The sequence below is a fragment of the Nerophis ophidion genome, linkage group LG09, assembly GCF_033978795.1.
Source record: "Nerophis ophidion isolate RoL-2023_Sa linkage group LG09, RoL_Noph_v1.0, whole genome shotgun sequence".
In the NCBI taxonomy this organism is placed as follows: domain Eukaryota; kingdom Metazoa; phylum Chordata; class Actinopteri; order Syngnathiformes; family Syngnathidae; genus Nerophis; species Nerophis ophidion.
The window spans coordinates 58,219,863-58,242,362 of record NC_084619.1 but is presented as its reverse complement, the minus strand read 5'-3'; the positions used below and the strand labels follow the sequence as shown (position 1 = coordinate 58,242,362).

The 22,500-nt window shown below is 41.4% G+C and overlaps 1 protein-coding gene across 3 annotated transcripts in view; it reads left to right on the top strand.

Annotated features, from left to right (window-relative positions):
• The window catches only part of peli1b (pellino E3 ubiquitin protein ligase 1b), an 89,567-nt gene that overhangs the window by 37,133 nt on the left and 29,934 nt on the right, over positions 1-22,500 (top strand). For 2 of the 3 annotated variants that reach the window (XM_061911340.1, XM_061911341.1), the window contains one exon: positions 8,733-9,040. In XM_061911340.1, coding sequence (XP_061767324.1) covers positions 8,961-9,040 — 80 coding nt within the window. In that variant the 5' untranslated portion in view covers positions 8,733-8,960. Of the gene's footprint in view, positions 1-2,933; positions 3,365-8,732; positions 9,041-22,500 lie in introns of those variants that run through there. The other variant, XM_061911342.1, reaches the window with a different exon arrangement.

Below are 22,500 nucleotides of genomic sequence, written 5' to 3'. Positions count from 1 at the left end.
TACGGCTTTTAATCTGATCAAATGTGTCCTGGTGTGCGTAACTGACGCACAGACGAGGACCCTGAAAAAAGAGACACTGCTTGCCTCACAGAGTTGGTATTGCGACATCCAGTGGATTTATTTAGAACTGCAGTTTCTTTCATGAGAAATGGCAGGTCATTATTATATTGAGCATATTTGTCAATCCTGGCCTAGATAAATAAATATATGTCCTCACAAATACTAATATGGTGATTTAGGGCTATATGAATAAACATTGAGTGATTGATTGATTGAAACATTAGCGAAAAAGTTAATTTTGTCTCCTTGCCTCGATGATATTTGCATTGTTGAATTCAAATTAGGGCTGGTCGATATATCGCGGCTTTGTCTCTGTGCGATATAGAAAATGACTATATCGTGATGTTCGATTATACATTGTCAGGCAGGACTTTTAGCTGCAGGAATTACACTACAGGCTCTTCTCACTCTTTCTTGCCTCTGCTTATCACAGACAGCAAGCGCACCTTCTTACATACGTCACATACGTATACGCCCTCGCGGAGCAGAGGTAGCAGCATGGGTAACGTTAGCTGTGGTGCGAGTGGGTAATACGAGAGAAAGAAGATGCGAATTTGGTAACAAATGAAGGAAGAATTCATTCCCAAGAAAAACAGCAGGGGGTCCATCGTCTGGTGGTGGTTTGGCTTCAAGTAAGAATATGTAGAACAGACAACCGTAATTTGTCAAATGTGGGGCAAAAGCCTTGCTACGAAAAGTAGCATTACTGCTAATATGTAGCATCATTTGAAAAGTCACCTGCTAGAGAATGAAGAGTACTTACTCCGCACAGCAACATCTCCATTTGGTGCCACACCACCAAAATGCAGAGGCAACCATTTCCACATCAACACCGTATGAAAAAAATAGTCAACAACATAAGGAGATAACGTCCGTAGTAACTTACCACATAGCAATTTGATTTCTTATTATGCAGCACATTTTTATTTGACACTAATTGAAATATATTTTGTGACATCATGCACAAAAGTGCACTTTAATTGTTTTAAAATATTGTAGTGGCGTTCGGTACAAAAAGTGCACTTTGATTTAGTGTTGTTTTGATATTTCATCTCAGTGACATCATGCACAAAAGTGCATTCATAGCTTGTTTTAAAATATCTCTGACAATCTTGCACTTTCTGTTTTGAAATTACATGAATGTTTGTGCCACTGCTTAATAACTGTTTAATAAATATAGTTTTGGTCAATTGACTTACTTGTGATTTCCCTTAAAATGGGTTTAAAATGAGCATATATATCAATGCAGTATGAACAAGAATGTTTTAATGTAGACCCGGGGTCGGCAACCCAAAATGGGGAAAGAGCCATATTGGACCAAAAATACACACAAAAAATCGGTCAGCAGCCCCAAAAAATCAAAAGTCTTATAATGAAGGCAACACATGATGTAAGTGTCTATATTAGCTATACAAGCCTACTATCAAAGGCTGACGCAAATCTCCATTGACAGAAATGTTGTATTTTATTTTTTATTGTACACATTTTTACAACATTGGAAAACAGGGTCAGATAACTTGTAGTCATGGATTGACCAAATATGCCGGATTAGCACTCCAGCAAATCAATGATATCAACAATGCTCACTTTTGTGCATTCAGGCACAGCACAAAACATTTGGTGGACAAAATGAGACAAAAAAGGAGTGGCATAAAACTTTAAAAAACGTTTCTGTGGCAGCATCGGAAAAAGTTACAAACTACGATGAGTTCAAGGATCGCTGACATTAGTAGGACAAAATGGTGCTTTCCAAATACTCATCGGTGAAGCATGTATAATATAACCAGTGGGATTTCTGTCAGGCTGGCCACTGACAGTTTGTTTATGTTCTATTTTTTTCCTTTGTGTGTAGTATTTCCTGTCAGCGCTCTTATTTTGTCTGTTCCCTGTTTTTTCCCCTCAGCTGCGGCTGATTGGCACCTGGCCACACCTGTCGTCAATCAGCCCGCTCCTATTTTACCTGCTTTGTTCCTTCAGTAGGGCTGGATTATTGTCGCTCCTGTCGTTGCTACCTGTTGTGTCGTGTTGTATCATATCGTGTCAATGCAGCGTTGCGGTAAGCTATATTTGATAGTGGTTTGTAGCTTATTGTCTTTTGTTCCCTGCTTCCAAGTTTGTTTTCATATTATAAGTACAACTTTTGTTTCTTGCTCGATACCTGCTAGCTTCCACGCTAGGCCTTGCTGTTTGTTATCCGCCCACGTGCGCGCTTTTTTTTGTACCCTTTGTTTTTTTTTGTCTTAGTGTTTTAAATTAAATCATGTTTTCTCCTTTTCTGCATCTTGGGGTTGGACACAAACCAACTCTGACCATTTCTAACAATTAGGAAGGTTTTTGTCATTTTTGTTCTCCTACAAAAAAAATTTTTCTTCTTCATCGTTTTCCCTTTTCACACATCTCTGAAAGAGGTCCAGGGAGCCACTAGGGAGGCGCTATACGGCTCTAGAGCCGCCGGTTGCTGACCTCTGATGTAGACACATAGAATCATCATACTGCTGTGATTATATGCATCAAATGTTCATTCAAGACTAAGGCAAAATATTGAGATATATATTGTGTATCGCGACATGGCCTAAAAATATTGATATATTAAATAAAGGCCATATCGCCGAGCCTTAAATCAAATGTCGCTGAGGGCGAATGTCGGCTTGTTCGTATGTCATCAGTCCGTCGTGGAAAAGTCGGGCCCTGAGTTCAACAAGGTTAAGAACCCCTGGTGTCGAAATAAACAAGTTCCACTGACAGTGTCCTTTGCAGAAGTGAGAATCATGTGTGCAGACACAGCATTGTTACTTTCACGGAGCAGCCGGGGCAAAGCGGTCACATCTGCCCGGGCCGCTTCCTGTTCGTCCTCACCATCAAACACCTCCAAATGTTCCCAGAAGCCACATCATGAGGAACGGTGCTCATACAGTCCGTGTGGAAAACCATTTCCTCGCGGAGTTCTCGTCTATCTGGTGATGCAGAGCGGAATATGACGTACCGCCGTCCGACACGCTGAGGTTTTTTTGTTTTGTTTGTTTTTGGAGCTCTGGAGGAGGTTACGAGTGGGAGAGCGTATTGTGGAAGTGGAAGATTGAAATGTATCATCAAGCGCTGGGCTGGAGTGAACGTGTCGAACCCGAGGTTGATTCCTCACCTCCTCCCTCGCCGCCTGCGACGTGTGATTTATCTATTTATAGCTCACAACTGTACTGTTGCGATACACCAAATATAGATCTCTTGTTACCACGACGTTGACACACGGCGGGAAGGAGAGTCTTCAGTTGCGAGGCTGTCGATGGCTTCCATGAACCATGGATTGGTGTGTGTTTTTCAGGACATTTTGTTTATATTCCTCAGACGTGTGCTTGGCGGTATCCTAAAGGTGTGCAGCAAACTTCTTGTAGATTGCTTTAAACGTCAAGTCATTTCAGAATGCACTGAGCTGTGTGCAAAATTTCAAGTCAATCCGATTTATGGGGGTCAAACCTGAGTCATGATAGGACTGTGGAACACTCTTATGCGCAGTTTGTTTGAAAAGTGCAAGAACTCCATTAAAATTTTCTGCGGATTGGAATTTGTTTTCCGATTTTTAGACCTATTTCTTTAGAATTCTTTGTCAATATTGCATGTTAAGTATTCACACCGCCTCACTTTTTATGTGAAAGCCTTATTCCAAAATGAAATGTGTTTTTGTCCTCAAAATTCTGTAGACAATAGCCCATGTTACCCCCCGATTCTGTTCATAGCTTTTATGGACAGAATTTCTATACGGCAAAAAGTGAAATCGAAGTAAGATGAAATATCTCAAATAAGTGTGATACCGTATTTCTTTGAATTAGCGTCGGGGCGGTAATTAATTTAAAACCTCTTCTCACTCCGGCACTTACCAAAGGCATGTGTTAAATTTAGGCATGCGCTAATTAATTTAAAACCTCTTCTCACTCCGCCGCTTACCAAAGACATGCAGTAAATTTAGGCCTGCGCTTATAAATTTGAGTGTGATGTAAGGATACCATCATGAAAAGCACATTTTATAAAAGAAACGTTATTATGGTCTTACCTTTACTTATAAATGAAGTCCATGCGCAGCTCCTTCTAATCAAAAGGATCGATAACTTGTTTATAGAAGTCTTCCTTATCTTTCTTCAGTTTTAAAAGTCTCTCTGTACCAATGGAGATCTTCCTCCTGCTTCGATTGAAAGTCCAGTTTAGAAAATTGTTTTATTTTAGATATGTAATCCATGTTAAAAGTGCAAGTGAGAGGAAAAAATAAACGATCGCTGCTCACTCTTGCTGCTTGTTGTCACTTCTTTTGCAGCCGAGTAGTCGCAAGAAGGATCACTAGCCACCTCTACCACCAGGAGGCGGGAGTCATTTAATTACTCATATTTGACACACGCAGCTACGGTATATTAATAAAACATAGCTGCTTACTGTTCTCTTTAGCATATTTAATAGCTTGGACCTTGAATCCTACTGAATAGCTCTTAATCTTATTCCCTTTATGCGATTTCAAATTATTGAAATCAGCCTCCTCCATTTTGAAAATGATGACAGGTGAAGTGTCATGACGTGACGTGACGAGTTTCACCCGGTGGAAATTCTAGGCATATGCTAATTATTTTGCAAAACGAGTTTGACCCGGCGGAAATTCTAGACGTACGCTAAAAAAAATAATATTTTGCGAAACGAGTTTGACCCGGCCTTAATCCTGAGCCGGCGGTAATACTAAGCATGCGCTAATTATTTTGCGAAACGAGTTTGACCCGGCAGTAATTCTAGGCAGGCACATACTATATACTATATATACTATTCAAGGAAATACGGTAACTTTTATGGACCGAATTTCTACACTTCAAAAAGTGAAATGAAGTAAGATGAAATATCTCTAATAAGGGTGATATTTGCTTATTTTTTGTCCGACAAGATTATTCTTCTCACTAAGCAGATTTTATGTAAGAGTGTTTTACTTGTTTTAAGTGTTTTGGTTCTAAATGATCTCAGTAAGATATTACAGCTTGTTGCTGAGATTTGATGACCTATATTGAGTAAAACATGCTTGAAACTATTTTTGTCCAAATGTCCAATGGTGCAATGGTGCACAGGAAGGCGTCAAAAGTCCTAATTATGTCCAAAATACCTCCCCGGGTTCCAGTCCCACAAGTCCCGCCGCCGGCTGCAGTGGTCCCGGGATGCAAAAAATGTCCAAAACCCACCCAGCAAAGTCCCACGGGAAGTGGGGGAGAAAAGTCGGCAAAGTCCCAAAAATGTTCTAAATACCCACCCAGGTTCGAGTCTCACAAGTCCCGCCGCCGGCCCAAAATGTCCATAACACACCCAGCCGAGGCCCACGGGGAGGGGGAATAAAAGTTGGAAAAGTCGGCTAAAGTCCCAAAAATGTTCAAAATACCTACCCAGGTTCGAGTCCCACATGGGTTTTTGAACATTTTACCAACTTTTCTCACCTTTTTTCCCCGCCTTCCTGTGGGACTTTGCTGGATGCGTTTTGGACACTTTGGACATCCCGACCGGCGGAGGGACTTGTGGGACTCGAACCTGGATAGGTATTTTGAACATTTTTGGGACTTTTCCAAATTTTACCCCCCTCTCCCCGTGGGACTAGGCTGGGTGTGTTATGGACATTCTGGGCATCCCGGGACTTGCGCGGCCGGCGGCGGGACTGGTGGGACTCGGACCTGGGTAGGTATTTTGAACATGTTTGGGACTTTTGCCGACTTTTCAAACTTTTACCCCCTCCTCCCCGTTGGACTCGGCTGAATGTGTTGTGGACATTTTGGGCACCCCGGGACTTATTTTTAGGTATTTTTGGGTCCATTGAGGTTAGCTAATTTGACTTGTTTCGGAAAGTCTTGACAAGCCAAATGTTCTTGTTCTATTGGCAGATAATTTTGCTTAAATCGAATAAAATACCCCTCATTTTTTTTTTTTTTTTTTTCTTGTTTTTGAACACTGACTTTTTGCAGTGTAGGCACAGTCAGGGTGTTGAGGGGATCCGGTTTGGTGGCTGCAGGATTAGGTCTCTGCTTTTTGCAGATAATGTGGTCCTGATGGCTTCATCTGGCCAAGATCTTCAAGTCTGAGTGCATGGTTCTCGCCCGGAAAAGGGTGGAGTGCCATCTCCGAGTTGGGGAGAAGATCTTGCCCCAAGTGGAGGAGTTAAAGTACCTAGGAGTCTTGTTCACGAGTGAAGGAAGAGTGGATCATGAGATCGACAGGCGGATCGGTGCGGCGTCTATAGTAATGCGGACGCTGTATCGATCCGTTGTGGTGAAGAAGGAGCTGAGCCAGAAGGCAAAGCTCTCAATTCACTGGTCAATCTACGTTCCCATCCTCACCTACGGTCATGAGCTTTGGGTTATGACCGAAAGGACAAGATCACAGGTACAAGCGGCCGAAATTAGTTTCTTCCGCCGGTTGGCCGCTGCTCCTTCACATTGAGAGGAGCCAGATGAGGTGGTTCGGGCATCTGGTCAGGATGCCACCCGAACACCTCCCTAGGGAGGTGTCTCGGGCACATCCGACCGGAAGACCTCGGACACGTTGTGAAGATTATTTCTCCCGGCCGGCCTGGGAACGCCTCTGGATATCCCGGGATGAGCTTGACGAAGTAGCTGGGGAGAGGGAAGTCTGGGCTTCCCTGCTTAGGCTGCTGCCCCCGCGACCCGACTTCGGATAAGCGGAAGAAGATGGATGGATGGATGAAATATCTCATGTTGACAATGTGACAAGATTTTTCTTTAAAAAATTGCAAATGTATCAAAAAATACAATTTGCAATTCCGGTAAGAATTGCGTGTGATTGCCCTATTAAATTGCTTGTGATTGCCCTATGAAATGCTTGAATTTATAGGGCGAGTTGAGTGTGCGAATGTTTGGAACGGTTCGAATCGGATGAGAAATGTGGGATATGGACAGTTTTGTATATTGCCCATTCATTTTCAGTGTGGGAAAATCCCTGGTAATTCTGGGTAGTCAGGGAATCGGGAAAGAAGCTGGCTTGAATGTCCAGGGTGAGCAGAGTGTGTGGATAGTGAAACAGTTCAAATTGGATGAGAGATGTGAGATATGCAGTAGATTGTATAATGCCCATTCAATGTTATTGGGGAGTAAATTCTGTGAAATTCCTGGAATTTTGGGAAAGTGAAAGCATGTTTTGCGTTCGATATATCGGAAGAGTACTGTGGGTAGACGGTTGGAAGGTCAGAATCTGGTTTAAAAATAGCGCACAATTTTGAGAATTTAGGGCATTGTGAAACTATGAATTCGCCTAGTCCTTTTGAATGGGAATTTCGGGAAAACTGGAAATTTTGGAAAATATTGATAATATATTCAATTCTCTGCATGAAAGTTTAAAATGAGCACATATTAATGCTGTATGAAGAAGAATGTTTTAATGTAGACACATACTGTAGAATGATCATACTGCTGTGATTATATGCATCAAGTGTTCATTCAAGGGTAAGGCAAAATATCGAGATATATATCGTGTATCGTTGGGGTGTAACGGTACACAAAAATTTCGGTTCGGTACGTACCTCGGTTTAGAGGTCACGGTTCGGTTCATTTTCGGTACAGTAAGAAAACAACATAATATAAATTTTTGGGTTATTTATTTACCAAATTTGTAAACAATGGCTTTATCCTTTTAACATTGGGAACACTATAATAATTCTGCCCACGTTAATCAACATTAAACTGCCTCAAGTTGTTGCTTTGATTAAATAAAATGACAAAACCTTTCTTCTACATATAAAAAGTGCAACATTAAACAGTTTCAAGTCAACTCATCATGCTTAATTTATTATGGCATTTGGGAAGCCTGTAGTTGACTTTTATTATACACACATACACACGCAAACACACACACACACACACACACACAGCAAAATGAGCTAACGTAACGCTAAAAGCTAATTAGCCTTCACCTCAACTATGAGCGAGCTGAGCTGCAGTTTAAGTTTCTAGAAGGTCAACGGGCTCATAGTGATGTTTGTAATAGTTGTGACTGGGAAGTGTTTTTTATAATTTGGGGAGTGTACGATGTCAGCTGCTCACCTGCTAAACACACATCTGCTCGTCTCGACTGTTACATCGCTCTGAATACGCACTGCTGATTGGCTTTGTATGTAACCAATCAGATGGTTGTGTGGGCGGGACAATGCTGGGTGCTCACTGCTCAGAGGCAGCTGCAGAGCAGCTTGTTAAGACTTTAGTTTACAAACTCATTCGATACACCCTCGTACCGAACCGAAACCCCCGTACCGAAACGGTTCAATACAAATACACTTACCGTTACACCCCTAGTGTATCGTGACATGGCCTAAAAATATCGAGATATTAATGAAAGGCCATATTGCCCAGCCCTAGTTCAAATGTATTCTTGGAATCATTCCTTCTGCATTTCAGTTTGGCTGCAGAATTGGGGGCACCATTTCAATAGAAATTGTATTATCAAGTGTGTGAAGTCATTTCATTCTCTGATGCACACAAGTGCAGACTTTGTTTCCCGGGGAGACGCCCTACGGAAGGCGAGTCAAACGCAAATACACCTTGAAGAGAGAAAATGCTCCACTTGGACCGAACATTTGGATCTGTGTTTGAAAGCTGCTTCGTTGCCACGCACACCATTGGCTAATCTTTGTGTTTATTCTTCCTGTGTCCTTGCAGGGCGGGAAAGGTGGCGTCGTGAGCGACTGACGCGTGAAGCATGAGAGGGTGGAGCTGAGGCTCAGCTGACCCTTCCCCTTCCTCCTCCTCCTTTCCCAACCCCGTGTTCCACTTGTTCAGCTTCGTCCTCCCACCCGGACTCCCCCCGTCCTGTCCCCCGCCCCCATTCCTGTGGCGCACACCCTGCTGAATCCCACCCGTCTTCCAGACCTCCATCAGCCGTGCCCGATGTACTCGCCTGAGCAGGAGAATATTTGCACCACCTCCACCAAAGTGCCAGTCAAGTATGGAGAGCTCATTGTGCTGGGGTAAGCAGACACGGACGTTCACACCAAGAGTCACTTTTTGCCAACCATAGCGGGGAAAGGGGTGGAGTCAGAGACGCAAGTTAGGGTCACTTTTTGTATTTTGGGATGTAACACAACTAGAGATGTCCCATAATGGCTTTTTTGCCGATATCCAATATTCCAATATTGTTCAACTCCTAATTACCGATTCCGATATTAACCGATATCGATATATACAGTCGTGGAATGAACACATTATTATGGCTTATTTTGTCGTGATGCCCCGCTGGATGCATCAAACAATGTAACACGGTTTTCCAAAATAAATCAACTCAAGTTTTGGAAAAAAATGCCAACATGGCATTGCCATATTAATTATTGAAGTCACAAAGTGCATTATTTTTTTTTTAACATGCCTCAAAACAGAAGCTTGTAATTTGGGACATGCTCTCCCTGAGATAATCCTGATACCCACTACAACTATGGGAAATACTATACTTTGACTTTCAAAAAATGCATTATTTTTTTATTTTTTTTAAACATGCCTGAAAACAACAGCTACAAAAATAATGAAGGCACACAGCTTATGTCCAGAGTATACTGGAGTAATAAAGTAAACAATAACATAGTCCTCCTTTAGTGCAAGGCTGCCTGGTATACTGCATAACAGGAAATTATACATTGGGCTCAATCTGCCCTGCTTTAACGTGTTTGTATGAGTAACACAAATGTCCTGCAAGCTAGTGGTGAGTGCTTGAAGTTGCCTAACAGTCCGCCAGCGCTTCTGAAATGCTGCGTTGGGACAGGGCACCTCCGTTCACTGCAAGCTGCAAAGTGTGCGCCATGAATGGCAGACTAGTCATACCAAACTCCACCGTAGCTTTTGCCATACTGCGTGTGTTGTCCATGACCACAATATGGGCTTTCGTCCCGGGGTGGTTTTTGTTGTATTTTTGTTTTTTCTCGGTGGAGTCTTTAAGCAACAACTGTGTGGTACTACTTTTTTTTTCAGTGTTTGCTTTTCATCCATCATCCGCTTGTATTCATCGTGTATCTCCTTATGATTCTTGAAGAGGTAGGAGATCAAATTGCTCGTATTAAAGGAAGACGTCTTGGTTCCTCCTCGCAAAACCCCCTTTTTGCAGTCATTGCAAATTGCCAGTTTTTTATCTGTCAGACACACTTTAAAATAATCCCAAACCATGTTGTTAGTCAGTGGCTATAACAAGCTAACTTGTTATAGCCACGGCTACAGCACCGGCAACAACACACTCTGGTTGTTGTTGTTATGCTGCGCTCACGGCGGTTTGATGAGGTCATCAAGCGTCGCCAGTAAACCTCTCATGCTGCAGTCGTCAACTCCTGTGTTGTGTGTGGGAAAGGGTAGAGGGGAGGGGCTGCTGACTGGGATATGTACCGCTTGGTACAGCGGCGTTTTAAAAAGTCATTAATTTCACTTTCTGAAACCGATACCGACAATTTCCGATATTACATTTTAAAGCATTTATCGGCTGCGGACTTCTCTAAACACAAACCATTACAGGACAAAGTAGAGCAAAGCGCCACCTGGTAAAGTCTGTAAAAGTGGGAACATGAACAAAATGTGACATCATGCAAGACATCAGCTTCCCTCTCGAGACTACAGGTCAGAAGGCATCTGATTTTTCTTCGCTGACGGCCATTAAGGAAATAGTTTTCATTAAACGCATGCAAAGACACGGAAATGGTGTGTTATTATTTGTGCTATGGCGCCACCTTTTGGACGAGTTTGCTAACTGCAGGGTGAATGTGAATTGTTTAAAGCTTTGAACCAAAAGTAGACGTCTCCCAGCCGTCCATAGCCTTCTACTCGTATGAATTCTTCATTCATCACTCCAAGCAACGTTTTTAAGTTTTACAATGCAACTAAAACAATTCTTACTACTGAACCGTCCCATGTGTGGTGTATGTAGGAGTGTTTTTTTAATGCATATTTGTATGTTCTTTTGTAACGTAATCAAGTTAGCGTTATTAGCATTATAATAGGCCAACACAAGTTTGTGTGTTAATATTATTAACTTACAATGGCATTCTTTTTGTATTGTTTCAGTTGCACAAATTCCTCAGTAAATTTTACCAAAACATCACTGTGGAGTTATTGAGTCAGTTTAGCTAGCCTCCCCAGCTAGTGGGTCCATGACGATGACTTCTGTTTTGTATGATCAGCCGTTTTACTGCCGTGTTACATGCACAGTTTTGGAAACAATTAAGGTATGTCAACAAACCTTTACAACATCTTTAAATAACTTATTTTAGAACATATATAGCTGCGGCTTGTAGTCCGGTGCGGCTAAAATATGGAAAACATTTTTTTTTTTCTAAAACTTTGTGGGTGTGGCTTATGTATAAACACTTGAACGTCATTACATTACAAAGCACATACTAATATGCAGGAAAACACTCCTACAGACATTACACAAGTGACGGTATAGTAAGTTAAAATTGTTTTAGTTATATTGTAAAACTTACAAACTTGGAGTGATGAATGAAGAATCCTTTCGAGTAGAAACACTATGGACGGCTAAAGGACAGAACCGCAAATTGTACTTCCGTTTAAAAGCTAATTAAAAACAGAAGGGCGATGCAACACCTGTAGTGAGTGAACTCGTCCAAAAATGGCAATAACACTCTTTTTCAGAGTCTTTGGTTTTTTTGGGTTTTTTTTACCATTTGCATTTGGCAGTCAGCAAAGAAAAATCCATAAAATAGCCCAACCGTTTTATAAGCCGCAGAGTTTAAAGCATAGGAAAAATAGTAGCGACAAATAGTCTGTGATTTATTGTAGTGGCTTTTATAACAATGTGTATATTTTTTTTAGGAATTAAAAAAAAAAAACTTGTTCCAAAAAATTTGGCGTTTCTATAAGTATTTTTTGAGCATATTTCAACAATATATGTAATAATTTTGTTCACGGTAACCAAGATACATTTTCATATCGTTACATCCCTCATCAGGACAAATTTACCAGTATACTTTGTCATATCCACCTTTTGTTTTGCGTTTTTCTTACTTCAAGTTGGGCAAAAACTACACTACATTTAAAAAATAATATACACCAGTTTAACCATGCAAACGTTGTTTCTCAAAGCTCGAGTGTTTTGCAGTTTTAGTTAAAAATTACAAACAGATTGGAGGTCAACCAGCATAAGACAGGATGTTTGACAATTGATTCGAACAACTATTAGGCGCACTTAAAATACTTTCTTTATCTCAAAAATCGACTGAGCGCCTTATAACCTAGTGCACCTAATGTAAGGGTTCATTCTGATTGTCCTTAGCAACCTCGAATCAATTTTATGTGATACATGGTGTAATGATGAGTGTGACCAGTCACACATAAGAGATACTGGATGTGTGGACTGCAGGTTGATGCCTGTTAATCAGAAAATGATGTTAGTAAGTACAGGTTAGCAAGCAAGCCCAAAACTTTGAATATAGAACATTACACACGGCGATCAAAAGTCTGTCAAAATGTTTTAATACGACTTTGGTAAGCTGCAAAGTCGCACTGCATTACGGATTGTCGGAATATTACGACTGCCATAGTCAGACGTACTGTGCTTCAACATACGGGTATTATTATGATGTGTGTATAAGGACCCCAAAATGTCACCTATTCGAAGATATTATCTGGTGTTTTGTTTTGCAATAATATGCAAAACCAACTTTTGTTACGTATTTGTACTTGGTGATGTATATTTGGGATCTGCGTATGTCCCAAAAATGTGTGCGCACCTGCCATTGTAGTCCGCGCCGTCGTCAATAAGCTCCTTCTTTTTCTCTATCCTCTTATTGTGGGGCATTCATCCTCCGCTGTTGCCATTTCTAATATTAAGTAGCCTACAGTTTTAACTTATATCTGTCAGTAGACTCGCTATGGAAGCACTAAAAATGACAACAAAGATGGCGGGGAGAAGACGCAGTTGAAGTGGAGGCACATATACAAGACAGCTCACAAAACGGCGCATCCTGAAGAGACGGTCAGAAAGGGTCTTGAAGATGGTCTGTAAAACATAATTTGTGCAACATTTTGACCAAAGAACCATTGTTACATGTTATGTAGACCAGTGTTTCTCAACCTTTTTTGAGCCAAGGTACATTTTTTGTGTTGAAAAAATGCGGGGGCACACCACCTGCAGAAATAATTAAAAAACTAAACTCAGTCGACAGTAAAGAGTTGTCGTCGCAATTGTTGGATATGACTTTAAACCATGCATCAGTATAGCACTTGTCTTAAAGTAGGTGTACTGTCACCACCTGTCACATCACGCCCTGACTTATTTGGACTTTTTTGCCGTTTTCCTGTGTGTAGTGTTTTAGTTCTTGTCTTGCGTTCCTATTTTGGTGGGTTTTCCTCTTTTTTTTTTGGTATGTTTCTGTAGTAGTTTCATGTCTTCCTTTTGAGCAATATTTCCCACATCTACTTTGTTTTAGTAATCAATAATATTTCAGTTGTTTGTATCCTTCTTTGTGGGGATATTGTTGATTGTCATGTCATGTTCGAATGTACATTCTCTTTGCTCCACAGTAAGTCTATGCTGTCGTCCAGCATTCTGTTTTTCAATTGTAGCCAATTCAGTTTTAGTTTTGTTCTGCATAGCCTTCCCTAAGCTTCAATGCCTTTTCTTTGGGGCACTCACTTTTTTGTTTATTTTTGGTTTAAGCACTAGACACCTTTTTTACCTGCACCCTGCCTTCCACTGTTTTTGACATTGACAAAGCAATAAGCTACTGGCTGCCACCTATTGATATGGAGGTGTATTACACGGTTACTCTGCCGAGCTCTAGACAACACCGAGACTCAACAACACATAATTTTGTATGTGTTTTGTATACTCTAGCCTTTAAATAGACTCCCTTTTTAGACCAGTTGATCTGCCGTTTATTTTATTTTTTTCCTCTGTCCCACTCTCCCTTGTGGAGGGGGTCCGGTCCGGTGGCCATGGATGAAGTACTGGCTATCCTGAGTCGGGACCCAGGATGGACCGCTCGTCCAGAGTCGGGACCCAGGATGGACCGCTTGTCCAGAGTCGGGACCCAGGATTGACCGCTTGTCCAGAGACGGGACCCAGGATGGACCGCTCGCATGTGTAAGGCTCGGACATCTCTGCGCTGCTGATCCGCCTTGGCTTGGGGTGGTTTCCTGCTGGCTCCATTGTGGACGGGACTCTCTGCTGTGTTGGATCCACTTTGGACCGGACTCTCATGGTTGTGTTGGATCCACTATGGATTGACCTTTCACAGTATCATGTTAGACCCGCTCGACATCCGGGGGGGGTTACCCACATATGCGGTCCTCTCCAAGGTTGCCCACATATGCGGTCCTCTCCAAGGTTGCCAACATATGCGGTCCTCTCCAAGGTTTCTCATAGTCATCATTGTCACCGACGTCCCACAGGGATGAGTTTTTCCTTGCCCTTATGTGGGCTCTACCGAGGATGTCGTTGTGGTTTGTGCAGCCCTTTGAGACACTAGTGATTTAGGGCTATATAAATAATCATCGATTGATTGATAATTTTTAGACTAGAATTAATGGTTTGCAAAAAATATTTTTAACCCAAATAGATGAAATTAGATAATCTCCCACGGCACACCAGACTGTATCTGGTGGTTGAAAAACACTGATGTATTTTAAATGTAGAAAAAAAAATCATAATATGACCTCTTTAATGAGCCTTATATTCCGAAAAATACTGTAAATTGGTGCAATAACCAATAATAAACTGTATTTCATTGCCAATTGGTTATTTTATATTTAGAAAATTCAGCAAGCCAAAAAAAATGAGCCTCTGAGACAAAAATGGGAGCTCTTCGGACACCCCGGCACTAAACGGTACATAAGTACAGTGAAGGGTTGAGTAATTCTCCTTGCCAACCGCTGACTTTGTCAATACAAGTGTCCCACTGTGTCTCCAGCACACATGTAGGTGCGCCTTTTTAAGAAGGCACCTTTTTTTTTTTTTTTTTTGCCATTACATCATCTTGTAAGAACCACACAGTCCAAAAAGTGCTCTGCGCTTTCAACCCAGCGAGGGCCACTTTGTGAGCCATATGTGCTGGAATTAGACTTTTTATGTCTGCTTTGAGCAAATGACAAGCGAGGCACTGCTTTTAAACTCCTTGGCTTCGACGTCGTACACCAGAGGTTTGTTTGGACTAAAGTCCACATGCTCAGCTGCAGAGCAGGGAGGAAAATACCACACTACACCCTGGTCTTGTGCACAGAACTGAAACATACATGCACGCACATATTTTATTGTAACCCTATTTGGACCGCTGATATGCATGTTGGTTACAGCTGAGTCACGCTGTGTTGGTGTGGACCAGCATTGTCACGCAGACGACCGTGGAAGTTTTCCACAGTGGAAAAAAACCCGCCGAGCAGTTTCTTTACGAGGCTGAGAGAAGCCAACTTTTCCAATTTGCTCCAATTTTTTTTCTGCCTCCCTATCCTTTTTTGGTGTCTAGGTCAGGCGGCTTGAATGAATCGTTAATGATTATTGTTATTATTATTATTATTATTGTTATCATCATCGTCATCATCATCTTCATTATTTTATATGTATTATTGTCATCATGTTTTGTCATTGCTATTGCTATTGTCCATATTGTTCTCATTATTGTTATCATTATCGTTATTATTATTGCTTAGTCATTGTTGATATTATCATTATTATTATTATTATTATTACTTCGATGACATCACCCAACTAGTTAAACTATATGAATTAGTATCAATAAGAGGAATACATTGAATTGTGTGTGTGTGTGCGTGTGTGTGTGTGTGTGTGTGTGTGTGTGTGTGTGTGTGTGTGTGTGTGTGTGTGTGTGTGTGTGTGTGTGTGTGTGTGTGTGTGTGTGTGTGTGTGTGTGTGTACAAACAATCCTATATGCAATTTGAGTAATACTAATATTCTGCAAATGTAAAAACAAAGATGAATTCTGACTAAAGAATTGGTGCCGATGGAAACTAAGAAAAAGGATTTGGGTACACTATCTGGAGTACAGGGCAGGCGAGTGGGGGATCTTATGTTTGTGGATAACTCCTCTGGCAGGGGGCTCCCCTCGTCTCTTTTAATGCACAGCATAGGACACATAATAAGTAGACTATCTGGAGTACAGGGCAGGCGAGTGGGGGATCTTATGTTCGTGGATAACTCCTCAGGCAGGGGGCTCCCCTCGTCTCTTTTAATGCACAGCATAGGACACATAGCAAGAGTGGTCCTCAGGTCCTGTTGATCAGGAGCAGTAGCTCCACAGCCACAGATCCACTATTAACCCCTAATATCACAGTCAAAATGAAAGCTTGTTCCCATAGGCACCATAAACTGTTAATAATGTTTAGACAAAAGTGTATATTATATATATAATATTTATATAGGTAGGTGTGTGTGTGTGTGTGTGTGTGTGTGTGTGTGTGTGTGTGTGTGTGTGTGTGTGTGTGTGTGTGTGTGTGTGTGTGTGTGTGTGTGTGTGTGTGTGTGTGTGTGTGTTTGTGTGTGTGATGGATATGTGTGTATTTTGGGTATATGCATGTGTGTATGTATGTGATTATGTGTGTATATGTATATATTGTATGTATGTATATGTATATATATATATCAATCAATCAATCAATGTTTATTTATATAGCCCCAAATCACAAATGTCTCAAAGGACTGCACAAATCATTACGACTACAACATCCTCGGAAGAACCCACAAAAGGGCAAGGAAAACTCACACCCAGTGGGCAGGGAGAATTCACATCCAGTGGGACGCCAGTGACAATGCTGAGTATGAGAAACCTTGGAGAGGACCTCAGATGTGGGCAACCCCCCCCCCCCCCCTTCTAGGGGACCGAAAGCAATGGATGTCGAGCGGGTCTAACATGATGCTGTGAAAGTTCAATCCATAGTGGCTCCAACACAGCCGCGAGAGTTCAGTCCAAAGTGGATCCAAGACAGCAGCGAGAGTCCCGTCCACAGGAGACCATCTCAAGCGGAGGCGGATCAGCAGTGTAGAGATGTCCCCAATCGATACAGGCGAGCGGTCCATCCTGGGTCCCGACGAGCGGGCCATCCTGGGTCTCGGCTCTGGACAGCCAGCACTTCATCCATGGTCATCGGACCGGACCCCCTCCACAAGGGAGGGGGGGACATAGGAGAAAGAAAAGAAGCGGCAGATCAACTGGTCTAAAAAGGAGGTCTATTTAAAGGCTAGAGTATACAGATGAGTTTTAAGGTGAGACTTAAATGCTTCTACTGAGGTAGCATCTCGAACTGTTACCGGGAGGGCATTCCAGAGTACTGGAGCCCGAACGGAAAACGCTCTACAGCCCGCAGACTTTTTTTGGGCTCTAGGAATCCCTAATAAGCCGGAGTCTTTTGAACGCAGATTTCTTGCCGGGACATATGCTACAATACAATCGGCAAGATAGGCTGGAGCTAGACCGTGCAGTATTTTATACGTAATTAGTAAAACCTTAAAGTCACATCTTAAGTGCACAGGAAGTCAGTGCAGGTGAGCCAGTACAGGCGTAATGTGATCAAACTTTCTTGTTCTTGTCAAAAGTCTAGCAGCCGCATTTTGTACCAACTGTAATCTTTTAATGCTAGACATGGGGAGACCCGAAAATAATACGTTACCGTAATCGAGACGAGACGTAACAAACGCATGGATAATGATCTCAGCGTCTTTAGTGGACAAAATGGAGCGAATTTTAGCGATATTACGGAGATGAAAGAAGTCCGTTTTAGTAACGCTTTTAATGTGTGACTCAAAGGAGAGGGTTGGGTCGAAGATAATACCCAGATTTTTTACCGAGTCACCTTGTTTTATTATTTGGTTGTCAAATGTTAAAGTTGTTTTATTAAATAGAGGTCGGTGTCTAGCAGGACCGATAATCAGCATTTCCGTTTTTTTGGCGTTAAGTTGCAAAAACTTAGCGGACATCCATTGTTTAATTTCATTAAGACACGCTTCCAACTGACTACAGTCCGGCGTGTTTGTCAGCTTTAGGAGCATGTAGAGTTGGGTGTCATCAGCATAGCAGTGAAAGCTAATACCGTATTTGCGTATGACGTCACCTAACGGCAGCATGTAGATGCTGAAGAGTACAGGGCCAAGGACCGAACCCTGGGGAACTCCACACGTTACCTTAACATAGTCCGAGGTCACACTGTTATGGGAGACGCACTGCATCCTATCAGTAAGATAAGAGTTAAAAAACCAAGACAGGGCTGAGTCTGACATACCAATTCGTGTTTTGATACGCTCTAATAAAATATTATGATCGACGGTATCGAAAGTGGGCTTCACGGTGGCAGAGGGGTTAGTGCGTCTGCCTCACAATACGAAGGTCCTGCAGTCCTGGGTTCAAATCCAGGCTCGGGATCTTTCTGTGTGGAGTTTGCATGTTCTCCCCGTGAATGCGTGGGTTCCCTCCGGGTACTCCGGCTTCCTCCCACCTCCAAAGACATGCACCTGGGGATAGTTTGATTGGCAACACTAAATTGGCCCTAGTGTGTGAATGTGAGTGTGAATGTCTTCTGTCTATCTGTGTTGGCCCTGCGATGAGGTGGCGACTTGTCCAAGGTGTACCCCGCCTCCCGCCCGATTGTACCTGAGATAGGCGCCAGCGCCCCCCGCGACCCCGAAAGGGAATAAGCGGTAGAAAATGGATGGATGGATGGTATCGAAAGCAGCGCTAAGATCGAGGAGCAGCAACATAGATGACGCATCAGAGTCCATCGTTAGCAATAGATCATTAGTCAATTTTGCGAGGGCTGTCTCAGTCGAGTGATTTGCCCTGAAACCGGATTGAAAGGTTTCACATAGATTGTTAAACGCTAAGTGTTCATTTAGCTGCTCTGCAACAATTTTTTCGAGGATTTTCGAAATAAAGGGAAGGTGAGACACCGGTCGGTAGTTTACCATGAGGTCAGGATCGAGGTTAGGTCTTTTAAGGAGAGGATGAATAACCGCTTTTTTGAATGCTAGGGGAACAGTGCCCGAGGAAAGTGATAAGTTTATAATATTTAGCACTGATGGACCTAATAATACAAAAAGCTCCTTGATAAGTTTCCCAGGAAGTGGGTCAAGTAAACATGTTGTTTGTTTTATTCCATTTACACGTTGTAACAATTCTTCTAGTGTTATTTCATCAAAACGAGAGAAACTATTTTGGATATTTGCAGTATCCGCCGTATATACAGTCGTATCTGTGTTACTATAACCCAGTTGTAGCTGGGACGCATTGTCTTTAATCTCCTTTCTAATAAGTTAAATTTTCTTATTAAAGAACTTCATAAAGTCATCTGCCGTATGGGTGGTATATATGTATATATATATAAATTGTATATATGTGTGTGTATATATGTGTGTGTTTATATAAGTGTGTGTGAATTTAAATGTATTATATATAGATAATATATAGCATCTATGCAGCAACAACTGAATTTAATTATATTATATATATTATTGTATTATATATTGTATATATATATTGTATATGTATAGGGGTGGGACCTAATAAGTTTACTTCTTCCCACTCCCTTTTGAGCCAATCTTGACATCTACAAATGATTAGTCACATGTAATGTTTTCAATGTAGGTGTAAAAATAATGTATTTATATATTTCTTTTGTATTTTATGTCATTCTCTTGTTTTGTTTGTATGGCTCAAAATAAACCATTCATTCATTCATTCATTCATTGTGGTTCTGTTAAACTTAAATAACACAATAATCGGAATAATATATATTTCAGTTTTTCACACTTAAGGCAGGGGTCCCCCACATTACATATGTAGTATATATGTATATGTATGTATATTACAGGTGCAACGATGCACAAAAGTCACGGTTCGATCGGGGCGGTATAGTAGCTCTGTTGGTTGAGCGGCCGTGCCAGCAACTTGAGGGTTTCAGGTTTGATCCCCGCTTCCGCCATCCTAGTCACTGCCATTGTGTCCATGGGCAAGACAATTTACCCACCTGCTCCCAGTGCCACCCACACTGGTTTAAATGTAACTTAAATATTTTGTTTCACTATGTAAAGCGCTTTGAGTCAGTAGAGAAAAGCGCTATATAAATAAAATTCACTTTAATATTTTTTCCATACAAAAACAGAGAAATTTCCATGCCTTTTTTTTGCTTGTAGTTTATTTATTATTATTATTTATTTTTATTTTTTTTCCTGAAGGAATCAATAAAGTACTATCTATCTATCTATCTATCTATCTATCTATCTATCTATCTATCTATCTATCTATCTATCTATCTATCTATCTATCTATCTATCTATCTATCTATCTATCTATCTATCCGTCCATTCATTAAAATGATCAACATTTCTGTTTTAACGGAAAAGTAGAGTTTTTTAAATAAAATTAAATGTATCTGGTGCAGCGATACCTGCGCTGTTTTCTGCTGTGCATACTTAGCACCATGTAAGAGAAAAACAGCGTTTCGGTGAAATAGGTTCGTGAAGGAATCTTGTAACGGGGCTCAAGTGTCCGCGGCAAACCCGACATTTTCCATAACAAAAATCTGTGAAAATTGAAAAATATGAGGGAAAAATATATATTTTTTTGTTTTGATATGGTTTCTGTACCCTGCGATGAGGTGGCGACTTGTCCATGGTGTACACCGCTTTCCGCCCGAATGCAGATGAGACAGGCTCCAGCGACCCTGAACGGGACAAGCGGTAGAAAATTGATGGATGGATTGTTTCTGTGGGAGGACAATCAAGACACAAAGCTTCCTAATTGTTAGAAACCCCGCTGTTTATGTTATACATGCTTCACAGATGAGAGTATTTGACGCATGCTGATTTTTTTGTGACTAATTTCAGCACTCCTTGAACTCACCGTAGTTTGTTTACATGTACAACTTTCTCCGTCGCTGCCACGGAACAATGTGTTTTATGCCACTCCTTCTTTTGTCTCATTATGTCCACCAAACTTTTTATGCTGTGCGTGAATGCACAAAAGTGAGCTTCTGTTGATGGTATTGACTGTGGATTTTCTAATCTGGCATATTTGGTCACTGCATGACTGCAAGCTCATTGACAGTAGCATGCTATTTAAACCAGCTGTATGTACATATTGCATCATTATGCCTCATTTGTAGGTTTAATTGAGCTCATCTAATTTTCTTTACCTATGTCCTCTGTGTATTTTTAATTAAATTAGTCTTATGACACATTATCTGGATGTAATATTGGCATACTTGCCAACTTTGAGACCTCCCAATTCGGGGGGTTGGGAGCGTGGGGGAGGTGGCGGGTTGGTGGTAGCGGGGGTGTATATTGTAACATCCCAGAAAAGTTAGTGCTGAGAGGGGTTCTGGGTATTTGTTCTGTTGTGTTTTTGTTTTGTTACGGTGTGTATGTTCTCTCAAAATGTGTTTGTCATTCTTGTTTGGTGTGGGTTCACAGTGTGGCGCATATTTGTAACAGTGTTAAAGTTGTTTTTACGGTGACCCTCAGTGTGACCTGTATGGCTGTTGACCAAGTATGCCTTGCATTCGCTTGTGTGTGTGTAAAGCCGTAGATATTATGTGATTGGGCCGGCACGCTGTTTCCATGGAGGAAAAGCAGACTTGACAAGTTGTAGAGGACGCTACAGGCAATGCCTTTAAGGGACGCCCCCAATAATGTTGTCCAGTTGTAAATCGGGAGAAATTCGAGAGTCTACCGGAAAAATCGGGAGTGTTGGTAAGTATGAATATTGGCTGCATTTCTGATAGTTGTTTGTGTGCCATGTTGTTCCAGACCACAGCAAACGTTACCCAGCCTGTCGTATTTTTCTTTTAACTTGGACACACACATTTATACCGTTGGCCATTCCAAGCCAGTCATTTCCAGGAGTTATTCCCCCTATGAGAAGCCTCCATTTTACTAATGTTTTCCAAAGTTGTAAAAATGTAAACAATAATTATTACATTTCAACATTTTGGTCCATTAAGATTTGCATCAGCCTGCGACACAGTCATTTTTATATTAGGCTACAACCATGTGTTGCCTTCATTCTAAGACTTATATAAGGTGCCTAATTTTTTTGACACCACATTCAGCAATGGTCATCTTATTACAACCAATTACCAATTGACTGTGTTTGCCAATTTAATATTGGTGTAATTTATTAAAAGTAATCTTACTATAGTGCCCCACTGCATCCAAATCCTGTTAAGCCCCTGATATGAGCATGATAGGACCCCCATTAAGGCCTGATTTAAGGAAAGAAATCCACCCTCCTAGTGTTAGCAGGTGGATAAAACAAGTGTGTGCATTGTCCAAAAATAGAAGGCCATTAATATACAGCGCCAAGTAGTGCGTTGTTTACACAGTTTTTTTTTTGTGTGTTTTTTTTTTTTACTTTGGCCTCTCTGGACTCTTGCGGTGCCATGTACCGTACGTGTGTGACTGTGCATTAGCATAGTAATTGCCTCTGCTCTTTCA